This window comes from Mustela nivalis, assembly GCF_964662115.1.
Source record: "Mustela nivalis genome assembly, chromosome: 18".
Taxonomy (NCBI): Eukaryota; Metazoa; Chordata; class Mammalia; order Carnivora; family Mustelidae; genus Mustela; species Mustela nivalis.
Window position 1 is genome coordinate 6120458 of NC_139037.1, and position 18739 is coordinate 6139196.

At 47.0% G+C, this 18739-nt stretch overlaps 1 protein-coding gene across 10 annotated transcripts; it reads left to right on the forward strand.

Moving 5' to 3' along the window:
* The first annotated feature begins 5159 nt into the window (after nucleotides 1-5159).
* On the forward strand, nucleotides 5160-13320 carry SDR42E1 (short chain dehydrogenase/reductase family 42E, member 1). 10 transcript variants are annotated; one of them, XM_082712013.1, is made up of 5 exons: nucleotides 5168-5249; nucleotides 5498-5753; nucleotides 7483-7630; nucleotides 10052-10145; nucleotides 10711-13320. In XM_082712013.1, the coding sequence occupies exons 4-5, from the start codon at nucleotides 10078-10080 to the stop codon at nucleotides 11831-11833; spliced, it is 1191 nt and encodes a 396-aa protein (XP_082568139.1). In that variant the 5' UTR covers nucleotides 5168-5249; nucleotides 5498-5753; nucleotides 7483-7630; nucleotides 10052-10077; the 3' UTR covers nucleotides 11834-13320. The 10 variants fall into 10 exon arrangements, with proteins under 10 accessions (XP_082568141.1, XP_082568140.1, XP_082568139.1 ...); XM_082712014.1 differs by lacking the exon at nucleotides 7483-7630 and having other exon boundaries at nucleotides 5166-5249; nucleotides 5668-5753; XM_082712011.1 differs by lacking the exon at nucleotides 7483-7630.
* The last annotated feature ends 5419 nt before the right edge of the window (nucleotides 13321-18739 follow it).

The following is an 18739-nucleotide window of genomic DNA, read 5'->3' on the forward strand; positions in this document are numbered from 1 at the left end:
CCTCCAAGTGGAAGAACGGCGGCCACTCCACAGAGCCACCCCACGGAGCGGCAGGAACCTCTCCCCGCTTTCTCTCTCCCTCCACATTCCCAAGTCCTCTGGTCCACGAGGTGCCCTAGCATTGTCCCATTTTGTGTTCTCCTCTTGGACCCGGGGCTCTCGCTCAGCTTCGACTCACTCCACAGGACTCTAGGGAGGGGCATTTTTGGACCACGGGAGGAGAAGAAGGCAGTGAGTAGGGAGCTCTGTGGCCTGGCCTCAGGATGGATTGTCTCTAATACATACACTCTGAAGATGGCCAAGATTACCCCTCCAGCACTCTGGGGTACTACTCTTATCAGGAAGCCATCAGGAAGATAGAAAGGAAGCAGAAGGAATGGAAAGAGAGAATGAGTCTGAGACACTTGCCAAGGCAAAGGTAAATAGATACAGGAATGAAGGAAGAGAAGCGGGTGTCACAATAACACAGCCAATGTCAGGTGCTGCTGGAGACAAGCAGTACACCTGTGGACGTGAGGTTCACATAGGTGGACGTCCCCATAAATACTTCCCAGGGGCAAGATCATGTACGTCTGGGGGTCCCCTGTGCAGGGTTAAGAGTTGAAACCAAGATAACTAAAGAGTTCTTTCAGGCAAAGGATGTAGATGGAGAAGGAAAGAAAGCTGGAGGTTGACTCTTGGGTTGTAGCTAGTTAAGAGCTAGGAAGAAAGTTCAAAGGAGGCAAAGAAAGAAGATGGAGAGGAGGGGTGAGGAGGGAGGGGAAGGGGAGGAGGAGACAGAGACTGGTGTGAATAGGACAGGGTTAGTCAAAGGAGATGGCGTTCCAAAGGAAGAGGGGACGAGTGATACTGTCTGTGACCGAAATTCAAATACTAGGCAACTGGTGAGGAAAGGTTCCTTGCAAAAAAGGAAAATCTAAACAAATGGTGAATTTTGTCTTGCATAACTGAATGCCTGATGAAACATCTGTGCAGGGATTGCATTCAGTGTCACCGAATGAACTCATCACACTCAGAGGACTGCCTTTAGTTTTGTTGATGCTGCTGAATAGGATACACATTGTTCTCTCAAGAAATAGCACCTGAATGTTCCTTACAAGCGAGGAGGGCGAGATCAGAGGAACTTCCTTTCTGTACTGTGCATGCCTATTCAAATGACATTGACCTGCCGCGCTCTCTGAGGGAGGAGCCCCTTTGGGTCTGCTGAGGGTTAGGTAGACACCCACTAAATATTGATGCCTGCGTAATTAGAGTGACTAAAATAATCCTGGCATAAAATTACCCCACCAGTTAGAAGAGAGACAAAATGAAGTAATTTGATCATGAAAATTGATACAGGTCGACTCTCGGTTTTCAATGCAGCTAATTGGAAGCCATTTATTATTCAAACCCCAGTTTTGCTCATTGGTTTATAGTCTTTTCTCCTTGCCCTGAGAAAGAGGAAGGGGGGAGGAGGGTCCCGTGGGCAAAGCTGTCACATGGGGATGGTGGAAAGGAGAAGGATGCTTCTTTCTCTAAGGCAGGGCCCCCTCATCTCTTCCCTGTATTGATCTGGTCGTCTATGACATGCTTCTGTGGGCATGTCCGGGATGACTGGCCATCCTGTTCTCTCCTACTCGAATGAAATTGCAATTGCAACAAAACGGACATTATTGCCCTGCTTTTCACTACATCCGTATCCTTGGGGTAAATACCCAGGAGTGCAATTGCAGGGTCATAGGAAAGTTCTATTTTTAATTTCTTGAGCAATCTCCACACTGTTCTCCAAAGAGGCTGCACCAACTTGCATTCCCACCAACAGTGGAAGAGGGTTCCGCTTTCTCCACATCCCCTCCAACACATGTTGTTCCCTGTCTTGCTAATTTTGGCCATTCTAACTGGTGTAAGATGATAACTCAATGTAGTTTTAATTTGAATCTCCCTGATGGCTAGTGATGATGAACATTTTTTCATGTGTCTGATAGCCATTTGTATGTCTTCATTGGAGAAGTGTCTGTCCATATCTTCTGCCCATTTTTTGATATGATTGTCTGTTTTGTGTGTGTTGAGTTTGAGGAGTTCATTATAGATCCTGGATATCAACCTTTTGTCTGTACTGTCATTTGCAAATATCTTCTCCCATTCCGTGGGTTGCCTCTTTGTTTTCTTGACTGTTTCCTTTGCTGTGAAGAAGCTTTTGATTTTGATGAAGTCCCCAAAGTTCATCTGTACCCCAATGTTTATAGCAGCAATGGCCACGGTTGCCAAACTGTGGAAAGAACCAAGATGCCCTTCAATGGATGAATGGATAAGGAAGATGTGGTCCATATACACTATGAGGTATTATGCCTCCATCAGAAAGGACGAATACCCAACTTTTGTAGCAACATGGACGGGACTGGAAGAGATTATGCTGAGTGAAATAAGTCAAGCAGAGAGAGTCAATTATCATATGGTTTCACTTATTTGTGGAGCATAAAAAATAGCATGGAGGACAAGGGGAGTTACAGAGGAGAAGGGAGTTAGGGGAATTGAAAGGGGAGGTGAATCACGAGAGACTATGGACTCTGAAAAACAATCTGAGGGTTTTGAAGGGGCGGGGGGTGGGAGGTCGGGGTACCAGGTGGTGGGTATTATAGAGGGCACGGATTGCATGGAGCACTGGGTGTGGTGCAAAAATAATGAATACTGTTATGCTGAAAATAAAAAATAAATTTAAAATAAGACATATGGAATACAAAAAAATGGACATTATTGTAGGTGTAGTCTTATTTTTTTAAAGCTTTTATTTATTTATTTGTGAGAGAAGGAAGAGAGAAGCAGCCCCTCCCCCCAAGCAGGGAGCCCAATGAGGGACTCAATCCCTGGACTCTGGGATCATGACCTGAGCCAAAGGCAGGCACTTAACCAACTGAGCCACCCAGGCTCATGGTATAATATTTTTAAAATAACAGTTTTATTGGGCTCTATGATTCACATATCATAAAATCCACCCCTGGAAAGCATGATTTACAAACCGTGGATGTTAATGTTCACAGAGCTGTACAATCACCATATTGCATCACTGTAGAGAGAAACCCTATTCCCATTAGCACTCATTCCTGTGGCATCCTAAACGTCCAAGCTGCTTTCTGTCGCTACGGATGTGCCTACTCTGGCCATTTCATATAGATGGAATCATGAAATGTGTGGTCTTTGGTGACCGGCTTCTGAAACTGGCCAATAGGAACATGAGCTCGGTTTTCCTAGGTTCATCCATGTTGTAACATGTATCAGTACGGATGGCCCCGGACCTACGACTTAGGATGGTTCGACCTGTGATTTTTCAACTTTACCATGGTGAGGAAGCAATGCGCCTTCCGTAGAAACTGCACTTCAAATCTGGAATTTGGAATATGGATCTTTTCCCCAGGTCAACAATATTTAGGATGACCCTTTCTTGTGATGCTGGGCTGCAGTGAGCCAAAGGTCTCTGTCCACCACAGGATCCCAAGGATAAACAAGCGAGCCACTTGCAACCATTCTGTTTTTCACATTCCATACAGTATTTGATAAATGACACAGGATACTCAACACTCTATTATCAAACAGGGTTTGCATTAGATGATTTTGCCCAACTATAGTCTAGTGGAAGGATTCTGAGTGCATTTAGCCTAGTGAGCTAGGCTAAGCAATGATATTCAATAGGTTAGGTGTCGTAAATGCATTTTTGACCTATTTTATTTTCAACCTACAATGGCTTTCTCGGGACATAACCCCATTGTATGTCAAGGAAGGTCTGTACTTGGTTGCTTTTTACAGCTGGATAATATTCTGTTTGTACGGGTTTATCATGCTTTATCTATCCATTCACCCGTTGATAGACATTTGGACTGTTTCTCTTCTGGAGCCACTGTGAATAATGCAGACGGGAACGTTCCTGCGCAGATTTTGCACATGTTGTCTTGAGGGTGATCTGTAACCAAGAGCAGCTAACATTGCCCAGGAGGTATCTGTGGGGGACACAGACCTCACCTCATCTCGTCAGTTCAGGACCCCTCCGTGCAGAGCTGGCGTTCAAATCCCCACTACTCTGACTGCAAGGTCTGTTTCTTTCCTCCTTGCTGTACTTCCTCTAAGTCTAAAGACTAGAAAGGGAAGCTATTCTTTGCTTCACGCTCACTACTGTACTCTAGGTAAGACATTAGTCATGACATGTCCTAGCTGATCACAACATATGCTGTTTGAAAACCGCCAAGCCCGAAAGTGTGGCCTCCTGGAGAAACGATCTCGAGGGACACAAGGAAGTCCACCAAGTGTATCAGGACAAAGTTTTTCAGATGCCGCAGTTTCCTGAAACCACAACAGAGCCCTAAGGAAGCCCCAGTACCTGAGTAGCATGCAGAACCGTATCATAGCACAGACCTACCCAGCACCTGTCCATTCCTCAGACGTAGCAAACTCCATCTGGACTCTACGCATTTACCCTGTTACATCGTCCACCAAAATGTTCCTTTCTTCTCTTCTTGGGCCACCTCCTACTCATTCTTCAGGGCTCATATGATAAGCCACTTTCCCAGGAGACATTTGAGGAGCTGTGCCCAAGGAAATAACAGGGACTGGAGAGAAAGCCCACTCCTCAGCCACCTCGGTGTGGAGCATCCTTTAAGCGCACAGCCTTACAGGATTCCGGCGTGCAGCAGACACACCTGGTGTCCCACTGCCACCCCTTCACACCTACTGGAACTGGGAAAATCAGGGACACCCGGAAAACATATGGACAACATAAATGTGGAAACTCAGAGATGGAGGGTTAAAAAGAGACATGCAGAGTGAATATTCAGGAGTCTTCGGGAGCCTCATCGTCATCCTTCCCCCCAACAGCCATCAGCCATCCAAGCCCTCCTGACCGGGCTGAGACACCCTCCCCACCCTTCCCCGCATTAACCAGGCACTGTGCTCAGCACTGTGGGTACACAAAGACGGAGGCAGACGTCTAAAAGCCGAAATTGGAGGTGGCGGTAAGCGTAGATGTGCCCCCCTGAAGCTGCAACAGTCGGACGGGGCACGCAGGGGACATTCGGGGAGCAACCCCGGCCCAGCAAGCGGCCCAGCGCAGGTGCGCACCGACGTGAAACCTGCGCATCGTAGAGACGCCGAGGCCTCCCGCCTTCCTAGAGAGGCCGGAAGTGGCTCCGCCGCGGGCCGGGCGCAGGGGCAGCGGCGGCGGGCTCGCGAGGCCTGGGCTCGTGGCGGGTCGCGGTGCGCGGGTGCTGCCGGCGTGCGCCGCCGTGAGTGCGCCGGGGGCGGGGGCGGGGGCGGGGGCGCGGGGGGCGCCGAGAGCGGCTGCGCGCGGCGGCCGGCCCGGGCTTGCGGGGCGCGGGGGGGACAGGCGCCGAGGAGGGCGCCCCGGTGATGGCGGGAACCCCCGCCCCCTCCCAGCTCCGGGTCGGACTCGCGGGGCGCCGCGGCTTCCGGGAACGGACCCCGGCCGCTGGCTTCGGTTTTGTTTTTCCTTGTTTGTTTGTTGTTTTACCAGAGCAGCGCCGGCCCCGAGTTCCCCGCAGGCCCGTCTGGCTGGACGTGCCGGTTCCTTCTCCTCCCAGGGGTCCTGGGAGTCCCACCTGCCCCGGGGGCCGGCGCTGCTGGTTCCCCATCCCGAGTGGGAATGTGAGGTTCGCGCTTGAACTGAACGTCTGTCTCGTAAAGAGGGAAATTTGAACAGGACGTAAGGGGCGCGTGGTGCGTGGTAGCGGCAGCGGTGCCGGGTGTCGCGGACGCTGTGAAGGTGGCAGGTAATGGCCCGCCGCCTGGCCCCAGCCCCGGGGGCGGCCCCTCGCCTCCCAAAGAGCCCAGCCTTGGGGGTTCGCGGGCGCACGTGGGGGGCGCAGTGCGCTTGGACTCTCGGTCCCTGCGCTCTGAACTGGGGGTCGTGCGACTGAGCCCTGCGTGGGCTCTGAACTCAGTGCAGAGTCTACTGGAGTTTCTCCTCCTCTCTCTCCTCCCCCCTGCCCCAGCGCCATCTCTCTCTCTCTCTCTCTCTCTCCGAAAGAAGTAAATATCAAAAAACAAACAAAAAACCTAGGCTGGGGAGTGCTGCCCATCTGGCTTCAAGCCCTAGGTCTAGCTCAGGCACTAGCTCAGCCACTGAGAACCAGTTCTGGGTGGGGAGTTTAAGATATTTTTTCCTTCCAGTTAATGGAGATAATTGACATAACTTGTAGTTTGTTTGTTTGTTTGTTTGTTTTAAAGATTTTATTTATGTATTTGACAGACGGAGATCACAAGTAGGCAGAGAGGCAGGCAGGGGGTGGGGTGGGGAAGCCGACTCCCCGCTGAGCAGAGAGCCCAATGTGGGGCTTGATCCCAGGACCCTGAGACCATGACCTGAGCTGAAGGCAGGGGCTTTAACCTGCTGAGCCACCCAGGCGTCCCATAACTCTGTAGTTTTAAGGTGTGCAATGTGATGGTTTGTTATACTGTGAAATGATGATCACAGTAAGGTTTGTCAACATCTCAGGCACCTCACATAATTAGTGTTGTGTGTGTGTGTGTGTGTGTGTGTGTGTGTGCACGCATTGCGCTGAGCTCTTAAGGTTCTAGGCTTGGCAACTTTCAAGTATGTAGTAGGGTATTGTGGGCTGTAGTCTGGTATACTGCTATGTATTGGGGCCCCAGAACTCATTCTGTCCTTACTGGAAATGTGTACACTTGACCAACATCTTATTTCACCTAGCCCCCAGCCTTGGGTCACCATGATGCTGTCCCCCTGGGGTATATGGACTTTCCACGTAGCACTATGCCCTCAGCTAATTTTCTTCCCAAGTGTATCTGGCCTTTTAGGTTGTACACCTCACATCTCTTTTACCTGTGTCAGGGTTACTCCCCTTATCTTTACTAACTTAATCTTTATAGTTTTGACTGCTTGTTATTAAGCACGAATAGTTTTCGGATCCCGAATGGAATTTGAACCACTATTTCTAAACCGTCTGGCCTCAGTGTATTTTCCTGATCTCGATACAGGAAGAACACAGTTCCGTTTTGCCTCTAGGTAGTACTTGGATAGTAATTTAAAACATACCACCACAGAGTTAAACCACTTGAAGCTGTTTTTATCATCCTTGAAGCAAACACAGTAAAATTTTATTTTTATGAAAGCAGTCTTCCGTTCTCCTTTCTGCTCTGGGCTCCAGGGGCACGTAGATTTGTATATTGCATTATAATACCAGAGGGTTAGTAGCCTCATCATGATACTCGAACTCCAGGGATAAAGGAGCTGTGTGGGTAATCTAAGGTTCTTATTACTGATCTTTAGCATTTAATTAGGTCTTTGTAAATCTAAAGTACCCATAGTCATTTTTATGAGTTTTCTCATAACTTCCCTGTGCAATATCAACTTTATTACCCTCACTTTTATCTTAGTATTATCAAGAGGTCAGGCGGATTTAAATTTCATTTTTTCCTGTTTGCAATTAAGATTCCTTTTCCTCGATCATGTACTTAACTTTAACCCATATCCACTAGAACGAGTGCTCAGGTCAGATGTGACCTTCTACCCTCCACCCAGAGGAAGGCGGTTAGTCACGAAGCTGGGTTTTGAAAGAGCCTTAAAGCGATTGTGACTATCAACGGTGGCGTGGCGTGAGTGCCCAGCCCCCGCAGGAATCAGATGGTAACTAATTAATAAAGGAGAAGCCATAAAGTGGGTAAAGATCAGGCAGCTGGTTGAAGAAAAACCGTGTCTGCTCTTCTCCCTTGCGGCATAGTGTTCTGAGAAGTACCTTGCAGTTTTCTGAGAAACGTGTCTACTGCATTTTTTTTCTGTGCTTATTGATACAGGGAGCCAGGGAGGGAGGAGCTGGGTTTTGCCCCCCTGGTGGTTAGGCTTCTTTTCCTTGCTGTTTGTCTTGCTAATCATTACTTTTTCCTTACTCATCGCCACCTTTCTTGCCTGACCGTCCTGATCAGGTCAGTATCCAAGTTCTTGCTTCAGATCCTTATGGAATGAGTTCAGGGTAATGAGGAGTAACGTGAGTAGGCCTGGCAGGTACTCTGACGCGTTAATAATTTGAACTGGTACGTTCCCAGCGTGACTGATGTGCCCATGTGCACAATCACCACATTGTGGTCCTGTGACTGCACTGGAATGTGCAGTTTTAAAAACAAAGAATAATTAGAGATTAGGAAGAATTTCTGTTGCAGTTTTCTTTATTTCTTTTTTTTTTTTTTTTAAGATTTTATTTATTTATTGGACAGACAGGGATCACAAGTAGGCAGAGAGGCAGGCAGAGAGAGAGGAGGAAGCAGGCTCCCTGCCGAGCAGAGAGCCCATGTGGGGTTCGATCCCAGGACCCTAAGACCATGACCTGAGCCGAAGGCAGAGGCTTTAACTGGTCTCAGTTTTCTTAAATGGACTCTGAGGCCTGGTGCATTTTCTGAATCCCTTCTCGTGGAATGCTTGTGGCGATATTAAGAATATCTTCAACATTGTTATCTGGCATCCTGTTAATCAAAATAGAACATCTGTTAACCAAATGGAACATTTCGAAAAACCTGTGTGTGCTGTTTCAGTGAATGACTGCACACTCTTCAGACTTTACCTGGACGCTGCCCACTGGGCTGTAAGTCCCTCGCCAGCTCCCATCCTGTCGTCAGCACCGCTCCCTGGCATTTCTTTCTCACAGATGAGCCTCTAGCCCAGTCCCATCACCTTTACCTGAGATTCTTCGCTGTTTCCAGACTCCCTCCCTCCAGGAAGAGCTTGACCTTTAGCAAGGACCAAAGGGAACAGGCCTGTTCAGTAAACATAAAAGGCTTTCAGCTGCTCACAGAATAGAATCTACACTCCCCACCCCACCCCCCACCCATCCAGGAACTCAAAGGTGGCCCCAGGCCCTCCTTCCCACCTTAAACACCAGCACCCTGCTTTGGCTTCAGTTTGCCTACCAGCCACAGACCCACCATATGGCCTGCCCGTTGGTGTTCCTTTCCTTAATGATGCTCCCTCAGCATGTGGTAACCTGCCTGGGGGTCTCAGCCCACCGAGAACTCCCTGCTGTTCTGATTCACCCCTCAGTGAAGTCTTCTCTCAGACACCCTCCAGATTTCTCCCGACACCCACCCAGGTGCTCCCACAGTACATTGTTTACACCGTCGTATAAATAATCTTATTTTCTCCTTTTGGCCTCATAGTTTAGGTATCTGCAAAAGGCTCTCTCTCCATCCTAACTTCCAGAGAGCAGGAATTCTATCTCATTTAACTCTTAGTTGTTTTCATCCCATGACCCAGAATCTGTTAGAAGAGAAGTTAAATGAAAATTGCAGTGTTTCTTGACAAACCTGATGATGAGTCTTAGACACCTCGGGGCTCTGCGTCACTTGAGCCCATGGTCTTACTGAGCTGGGTGTATTTCACAGTGGTCCCCGTCCTCCGTAATTTGACCGGATACTGGTTGAGCGTCTGCAACGTGATAGGTGGTGGTCCAGACTCCCCAGTGGAAAAGGTAGACGGTCTTAGTTCTCACGGAACTTAACGCTCTGTTGGAAGGAGAGCAGTGGTTAAAGAAAAAGTCAACAGATGATGTTAGGTTGCGAAATGTACCATGAAGAAACAAAGCAATATTGAAGGTGAGGAGAGCTCGAGCGTCTCTGATTGCGCAGATGACATTCAAACAGACCTAAATGTTGAAGGGAAGAAGTCAGGGGTGAAGTGTCTCTGACTGACATGCACTGTGTTTGGAAACAGCCTCAGTGGCCTTCCCACCAACCGATTGCTGCAAGATGGACTGGTTAGCTTTCCCGGCCATCTGATGTCCTTAGCACGCTCAGCCGGAAGAACTTGTCAGGCTTTTTGCAACCCTGTGCCCTTGAGAGGGGTAATCATGGTATGTGGAAACGTAATAGAACAGCCCATCACCAGACTCTAGAGCTTGAAGATTAGGTGATTGGAGAAATGGGGTCATGGAGAGCCCATCGTATAGGGCTTTTTGCTGGGGCTTTGTAAGCCTCTGAGCTTATCATCAGCACCCCTTTTTTGATGTAGCAATAGGCTCGGAAGGGTTGAGTAACACTGTTACATATTTCTTTCTTACAGGTCCAGCGATCTTTTGACTACCACACATGGACTTCCAAAAATCCCCAAAGGAAACTGTCCTCATTACCGGAGGAGGTGGCTATTTTGGTTTCCGGTCAGTGCCTCAGTCACCCATGCCCATGGAATTATTTCCCTGATAGTTGCTGACATTAATACAGTATCAGCTTCTACATGTTGAAATAGTGTTAAACCAGAAATGAATTAGGTTGCCCACTGTATGGTTGCTGAAATTCGGAACTACAGATGTATTCTACTTTAAGAAAAATTCTTTGTAAACATATCAAATTAGGGAGATAACTGGTGTCACCAAATCATGTGACAATAATAGTTATTCTTTTGCAACTTTATCATTCATAAATATGCCAAAGAACGGGTGGTAGTTTCTAAAACAGAGGGGAAAATATGGAACATGTAGATGCCATGGTATCAGAAGATCAAGCTTCTCAGTATAATCCGAGGAGATGTGTGGCTCCCCAGTTTTGAATCTTTGCATATTTACTTACAGAAGTCAGGGTTGCACCCGTGAGCATGTAAGGGGAGGGACTCAGGATAAGCCTAGAAGACGTGGATCAGCCCTACATCAATTGGTAAAAAATCTTCCGTACTTTTCCTCAGGCATAGCTTACCAGCAATTCGATCTGACTTGCTTCTCATTTCAGCCTGGGCTGTGCTCTGAGCCAGAAAGGATTCCATGTGATTCTCTTTGACATCAGCAGCCCCGTTCATTCCATTCCCGAGGGAATCAAGTTTATCCGTGGAGACATTCGCCACCTCTCTGCCGTGGAGAAAGCCTTCGAGGATGTGGATGTCACGTGTGTGTTCCATGTTGCCTCTTACGGCATGTCCGGGCGGGAGCAGCTGAATCGGAGCCTGATTGAAGAAGTCAACGTTGGGGGCACAGACAACATCCTCCAGGTCTGCAGGAGGAGAGGGGTACCAAGATTCGTTTACACCAGCACTTTCAATGTCGTCTTTGGAGGTCAAGTTATCAGAAATGGAGATGAGTCTCTGCCTTACCTACCTCTTCACCTCCATCCCGATCACTACTCTCGGACCAAATCTATTGCAGAGAAGAAGGTGCTGGAGGCCAATGGTACCAGCCTGGTCAGAAGTGATGGCGTCTTACGAACCTGTGCTCTGCGGGCGGCTGGCATCTATGGGCCTGGAGAACAGAGGCACCTTCCCAGGATAGTGAGCTACATCGAGAGGGGTCTGTTCAAGTTTGTGTATGGGGATCCTGGGAGCCTGGTTGAATTTGTCCATGTGGATAACTTGGTACAGGCTCATATTCTGGCCTCAGAGGCTCTGAAAGCTGGCAAGGGCCACATTGCCTCTGGGCAGCCCTACTTCATTTCAGATGGCAGGCCCGTGAACAACTTCGAGTTCTTCCGGCCTTTGGTTGAGGGCCTAGGCTACCCGTTCCCATCTGTCCGCCTGCCGCTGACCCTCATCTACTGCTTTGCGTTCCTGACAGAAGTGGTTCACACCATCTTGGGTCAACTCTACAACTTCCAGCCCTTCCTCACCCGCGCAGAAGTTTACAAAACTGGCATCACACATTACTTTAGCCTAGAGAAGGCCAAGAAGGAGCTCGGTTACGAGGCTCAGCCATTTGACCTCCAGGAAGTAGTAGAATGGTTTAAAGCCCATGGTCATGGCAGAAGTCCTGGGAATCGTGACTCTGAATGTTTTCTTTGGGATTGGCTGATGGTCTTACTCTTGGCTCTAGCATTTCTCACATGGCTGCCTACCTCTGTGGTTCTGTCACTGTGCAGGAACTAGAAGTAAGCTGATCACACTTGCTGAGGTGGTTTTCAAGAAATACAGGTTTAAAATATCTATAGATCTAAATGTATCTGTATAGATACCTAGGTGGATAGACACAGATCTCTGGTAGCAAATTTTGGCTCTTCTAATTGCTACTTCAGAATAGATTCTTGGATCAGGTCTTCATTTCTTACCTTCTTACACTAATCCTGATGGGAGAAAATTAGAAGCAAAGACAAGTTTGAGATGTAGTTTCTTGTATCCTCTTTTAGATGAGTATGATAGAAGTGGCATTGGAGCCTTGGAGGCAGACTGAGGAAATCTGGAAATGTCTTGAGTGTCTCTGAGCCAAAAATGCACTTATTTCTGTTCCCTAACACTCTGCATCCACTGAAAATAGAATAAAATGTGCACTGATGGGGAATGGCAAAACACTAACAGGCTTGAAAATGTGTGAAAAACACCAAATTGGGTCAGATCCCTACAGACCAACCCTCTGAGGAGATGGTGGCTGCTGAGAGGCGTTAGGATTTAGGAATTATTTTTTGCCCTTTAGGATATAAAGGTGTTACACCCGTGTGACCACGTGACAGTGTCTGATTTTTAAGCAGAACTTTGACCTCATAGGATTCTTTCGAGGATTAAATTAAACAAGACCTGTAAAGTGCCACTCTACACACACGAGCCAGTGTTTTTAATATCGTTGCTATGCATTCCATGTGAGGGTTTTCTTCCTCAGGGGAATTCTGTTCAGAGGCTGCTGGTGCCACTCACCTTTCCAGAAGGTCTTTGTGGTGAGCCCTCTGAGTCCACAGCAAGCACATTTGAATATACTCAGTATTTGTAAAGTTTAGGTCTCTAAGCGTACATTGAAATTTAGGAAGCAGCTACAAATGTGATTAAGGAAGATGATGAAGCAGATAATGTTTGGAATTTAAAAATGAAACATAACTCTCAACTGATAGACTGGTTTCTCTTCCTGGAAGGACTTGGGTTGTCGGATGGCAGCTTCTGGTGAAGGATGTTTTGAGCAATGGCGTTGCTGTCTCGCCACTCTTGAGGACTGCTGGGGAAGACATTCAAGGTGCCCAGGAACCAAAGCGAAAGGAAGACAAAGAATCTTTACCCGTTCCATGGTTCCAGCTTCAGAAAAGACAGCATTAAAGCCCAAGGCAGATGAATCGTTGCAGAAGGTTACGTTAGAGTCATGTTGGGATTATTTGTAGAAAGAGGAAGCTCGAGGAATCCTCCCTGGTAAATGCTGCCTGGGTGTTTGGGGAAAAGTGCTCAACTTGACACCAGAAGACCTGCACCATGAATGAAGATACTGTGTGACCCTAGTCCAGTATCTGAAGCCTCTTAGTTTCCTCACTCGGTAAATAGGAATGACTTGTCTTTGCCTTTTTTACAGACCCACCACCCCAGCTCACAGGGTTTGTTGTGAGCACAAAATAAGATGTCGTGAAAATACTTTTAAGATATAAATTACAACATCACTATGAGGTAGTGGTAGTGTTCATTTTTGATAAAATGTTGTTGGAGTCTTTTCTAAAGTTGTTTTTTGACAGGGGAGAGGTAGGGAGAGAATCTCCAGCAGGCTCCACACCCAGCGTGGAGCCTGACATGGCGCTGGATCTCACGACTCTTGGGATCATGACCTGAGCCAGAATCAAAAGAGCTGGATGCTTAACCGACCGAGCCACCAGACACCCCTGTCTTAAGATTTTGCTTTAGTCTCGTGTCACCTTGTGTGAGCGCTTGCGGCATACCCAGTAGTCCAGGTGCTACAGGTCAGGCTGACTTAGAGCCCAGTAATGGCATGGTGTGTCCACATGAGGTCACTGAGAGAGTGGGTAAGTTCAGCTTATCCACGGTCATTGAGAGGCATTGCAGACTTTCAAATCATGTTTTGAACGAAGTCCTTTAAAAGAATGATAGGTACTTCTTAGTTTTCTTACACTAAGTACACTGAGTATAGTGGAGTTTTGATTGGTTTTGTTGTTTTCTACGATCAAGAGATACTCATGAGATTGAGGATGGCTAGGCGGGGTCTGTTGGCATCCAGGCATGAGGGATTTGGCTATGCCGCAACATTTGACACCATTGTCCACGCTCTCCTTGAAACAGCTCATTCACTGTTGATGAACTCATTCTTGGTCTCTTTCCTTATATTAATTATCTCTTGTATTACTTCAAGACCTACTACAAATTACCCTAAGCCATATCTTAACAAATCACCACCAGGACATATCCTAAAACAATAAACCTTATATCCCAGTTTTTATGGGTCAGGCACTTGGGTGCAGCTGAACTGGGTTGGTCTTGCATGGGGTCCCTCGTGAGGGTCATCTCATCATAATGTGGCACTACAGTCATCTGGAAGCCTGACTGAAGCCAGAGGACCACCCCCCCCATACACACACACACACACACACACACACGCAATGGCTTATCCACATGATTGGAGGCAATCCACATGATTGGCAGGAGGCTCAGTTCCTCACCATGTAGGCATCTCCATCAGACTGCTTGAATGTCCTGACATGGTACCTGGTTTCCCACAGAGCGGGTGATCCAAGAGAGCATGCTGGAAGGTACAATGTCTTTCATGATTTGTCTTCAAAGGTGACATACTGTCACTTCACAATAGACTCCTTACGCAGGGCCGTCGTATTCAGTGTGGGAAGGACATACCCAAAGGTGTGAATACCAGAAGATGGGGAATGTTGAGGGCCACCTTGGAGGCTGGGCTCCTGGAGTCATCTTTCCTTTTCCATAAAAGGTAGCCCGTATTCACTCGTACGTCGCTTTCTCAGCCTGCTATCACCCAGTAGAGTATGGGAGGTCCAAAGACCTCTTTACATTTTGTAGTGTATCTTTTTTCAGTCCAAGCTGGTAGTGTGCTGCCAGTGTAGTTATTTTGAACACTGTGTCTCCTGGGAGTCTTGCTCCACCTCACTCCATTAGCAAAGGTCACACCCACAAATTTCTTTGAGAAAAGTCCTTTTCTACCTTGGGCTTCTGCTCAGGCTGCTGAGGGACAATAGCCTTAAGACTCTTAAAAGCTTTATTATTTGAACAACATTTTTAGGTACCCCCTTATGTCTCTCTGACGTCTTAAAAGGTTTTATAGCCGCTACCTCAGTTGTGCACTGTCATTTTCACAATACCTGTGTATTGGCTACACAGGTTAGCCCTGTTCCATGTGGGAGGAGACTACCCAGGCCATAAAGACCAGGGGATAGAGAATCCTGGAGCCCGCTCCCCTACTCCTATGTCTGACCAGTTTCCTTGTCCTCTCCTCTGCTCTGGTGGTAAGTGGTAGCTGTCTTCAGGGCTCAGTACTAGACCTACTCTTCTAATACTGTAATTTCTCTGAGCCCCTGATCTTGTCCAAGTCCTTAGGTTTCATTTCCATCTCTATCCAAATACATACTACTAAACAGTTCCCGCCCAGACCATTCTGAGCTCCAGACCCATCTATCCAAGTCTCTCTCTACCTGGGTATGTCACACGCACCTCTCCACCAACATATCACACAAGTCCTCCCAATTCTTACAGGGTTTCTTTCTTTAGTAAACGTCACCAGTATCCATTGAATTTCTTAGACCAGAAATCTGGATAATCTTCGATCCCTGCCTTCCCCTGACACATCTAACCCCCCTTGAAGCCCACTGGCTTTAACTTCTGCTCATACCTCAACGTTGTCCAGTGAACAGGTGTTACCTGTCTCTTCTTAACTCCAGTAATACCCTCTTTTCCACTGACATCTGCTCCTGCTCTTCTTCAATCCGTTCTCCATGGGCCAAGCGAAGTGATCCTATATGTAAATGTAGGTCACTTCCCTGCTCAAAACTCTTCTCAGGTATACGCTGAAAATCCTTAGTGTGAGCCCGAGGCAGGCCTAATTAGGTTGACTCTAGTAATCACTTCGTATATGTATATAAAGTCCTTATGTTTTATGCCTAAAATATATTTTTATTTTTATTTTTATTTTTAAAACGAAAACCCAGAGGAGTGATGTGATGCAGAGTAGCAGAGAGAAGCTTTTGGGGTTAGTTGTTTAGCCAAGGTAACCATTAAACCAGGGGGAAAATGATCAGAAACCAACAATTGCAGAGCTCTGCCTTATGTATCCTTTACTACAGTACAAAGTGTGTGCAGACCCCAGACTCTTCCCCTGGCAGTTCCTGGTTCAGAAGGTCTGTGTGGGCTGGGAATGTGCACTCCAGGTGTTTCTTGTCTTCTGAGAAGGAGGTGAGAAATGCTGCCAGATACCAGCCTCGTGCCCCCTTTGCAAGATGCTAAGGGGGAGGCTCCTGAATCCTCCTTGCTGTTCCCTCCTCGTGTGTTGTGGCGTCACGTGTTCAGCACCCCTCTGGTGAATGAGTAAAGGCAGGGAATGGGACTCAAAAAGGACTTTAGACTCCGGTGGCCTCCCACCTTCTCCTTTGTGCAGGTGCAGTCTTTGGTTGCCTAACCAGCCTGGCACACCTCTGTGTGGACTCCAGCCCACCTGCAACCCACTGCTTTTGGCCAAAGGGCTCGTTCTGCAATCCATGTGGTTGGGCCTGGTTACCTGATCTTTTAGCACAGAATCACCATCTGGCATTGAAAATCTAACTGGGAATGGAGTCATCCAGTCCATGACGTTTCTAAGCTGTGCAAATTCATAAGATGTTATCCTTCTGTATGTTAGAACTTAGGCGCACCTGGAAAGATCGCTTTGCTGCTGGAATCAAGTAATTGCAGATGGCGCAAAACCTAGCTCACTACAAAGAAATTACACATAGTAAAGTGACTTGGGCAAGTGTCTTTCAGCCAACAAGGGGTTTAGGTGCAGTGATCGGCAACATTTATTTTTAACAGAGCTGGTTGGAGCATGAAAGTAATGGAAAAATTTCTTCGTCGCTAATATGTGGGATTTTCATCCTGGCGGATATTCTAGGTGTCTTTTCCTCCAGTCTTCCAGGGAGCCTAATTCCAGATCTAAGAGTGAAATAATTTCTTGCCAATACCTATTTTTAAGTTCTGTTATGTGAACGAGTCGATGTGCACCCCGAACCATCCCCTATGTGCTCGTGTCCCGAGTAGCTAATAGTGGTTTGAAGCGCTGCCCAGCTGTTTGGAGGAATTATTTGCTTTGTTGCTGGGGCAATTAGAACACACACACCCCCGCCCCGAGCTGTGGTCAAGTAGCTTCCGTTGGGATTTTGCTCCTAGGTATGTTCAACACTGGGATAATGATGAATATTACTGCCACCCTTGTTGACTAAGTTACTCAAAGACAGCCATTCTTGGGATGCCGGGTGGCTCAGTTAAGCATCTGCTTTCAACTCAGCTCATGATCCTGGGATCTTGAGATCAAGCCCTGGTTCAGGTTCCTTATTCGGCAGGGAGCCTGCTTCTCCCTCTCTCCTTGCCTGTTGCTCCCCCTGCTTGTGTTCTGTCTCTGTGTCAAATAAATTATAATTCTTTTTTAAAAAGACAATAAATCTTAATTTATTGTTAATTAGCTAATTGCTACTACTTGTTGACCATTTACCATGTGTTAGACTGTCTATATTTCTTAAGCTTATTTAGTTCTCTCAGTGACTTTTTATTTTAAAGATTTTATTTATTTGAGATAGAGTGTGAGTGAGTGAGCATGAGTTGGGTGGGGCAGAGAAAGAAGCAGACTCTGTGCTGCTGTGAGCAGGGAGTCTGATGCAGGCTGGATCCCAGGACCCTGAGATCATGACCTGAGCCAAAGGCAGATGCTTAACTGACTAAGCCACCCAGGTGCCCCCCCCATGACTTTTTTAAAAAAATTTATTTTGTTTTATTTTTCAGTGTTCCAAAATTCATTGCTTATGCACCACACCCAGAATTCCTTGTAATACGGGCCCTCCTTAATACCCACCACCAGGCTCACCCTACCTTCCAACCCCCTCCCCTCCAAAACCCTCAGTTTGTTTCTCAAAGTCCACAGTCTCTCATGGCTCATCTCCCCCTCCAATTTCCCCCAATGCACTTTTCCTTTCCATCTCCCCATGTCCTCCATGTTATTCCTTAAGCTCCACAAGCAAGTGAAACTATATGATAATTGACTCTCTTTGCTTGACTTACTTCATTCAGCATAATCTCCTCCAGCCCATCCATGTTGATACAAAAGTTGAGTATTCATCCTTTCTGATGGAGGCGTAATACTCCATTGTATATATGGAACGTATCTTCTTTATCCATTTGTCTATTGAAGGGCATCTTGGCTTTTTCCGCAGTTTGGTGACTGTGGAATTGCTGCTATGAATATTGGGGTACAGATAGCCCTTCTTTTCACTATGTCTGTATCTTTGAGGTAATACCCAGTAGTGCAATTGCAGGGTCATAGGGTAGCACTATTTTTAATTTCTTAAGGAATCTCCACACTGTTTTCCAAAGTGGCTGTACCAACTTGCATTCCCATCAACAGTGTGAGAGGATTCCCCATTCTCCACATCATCTCCAGCATATGTTGTTTACTGTCTTGTTGATTTTGGCCATTCTGACTGGTGTAAGGCTTTGATTTGCATCTCCCTGATGGCCACTGATAATGAACACTTTTTCATGTGTCTGTTAGCCATTTGTATGTCTTCTTTGGAGAAGTGTCTGTTCGTGTCTTCTGTCCATTTTTTTTTCAAAGATTTATTTATTTATTTATTTACTTATTTATTTATTTGAGAGATCACAAGTAGGCAGAGATGCAGGCAGAGAGAGAAAGGGAGAGGAGGAAGCAGGCTTCCTGCTGAGCAGAGAGCCCAATGTGGGGCTCGATCCCAGGACCCTGGGATCATGACCTGAGCCAAAGGCAGAGGCTTTAACTCACTGAGCCACCCAGGCGCCCTTCTGCCCAGTTTTTAATGTGATTATCTGTTTCATGTGTGTTGAGTTTGAGGAGTTCTT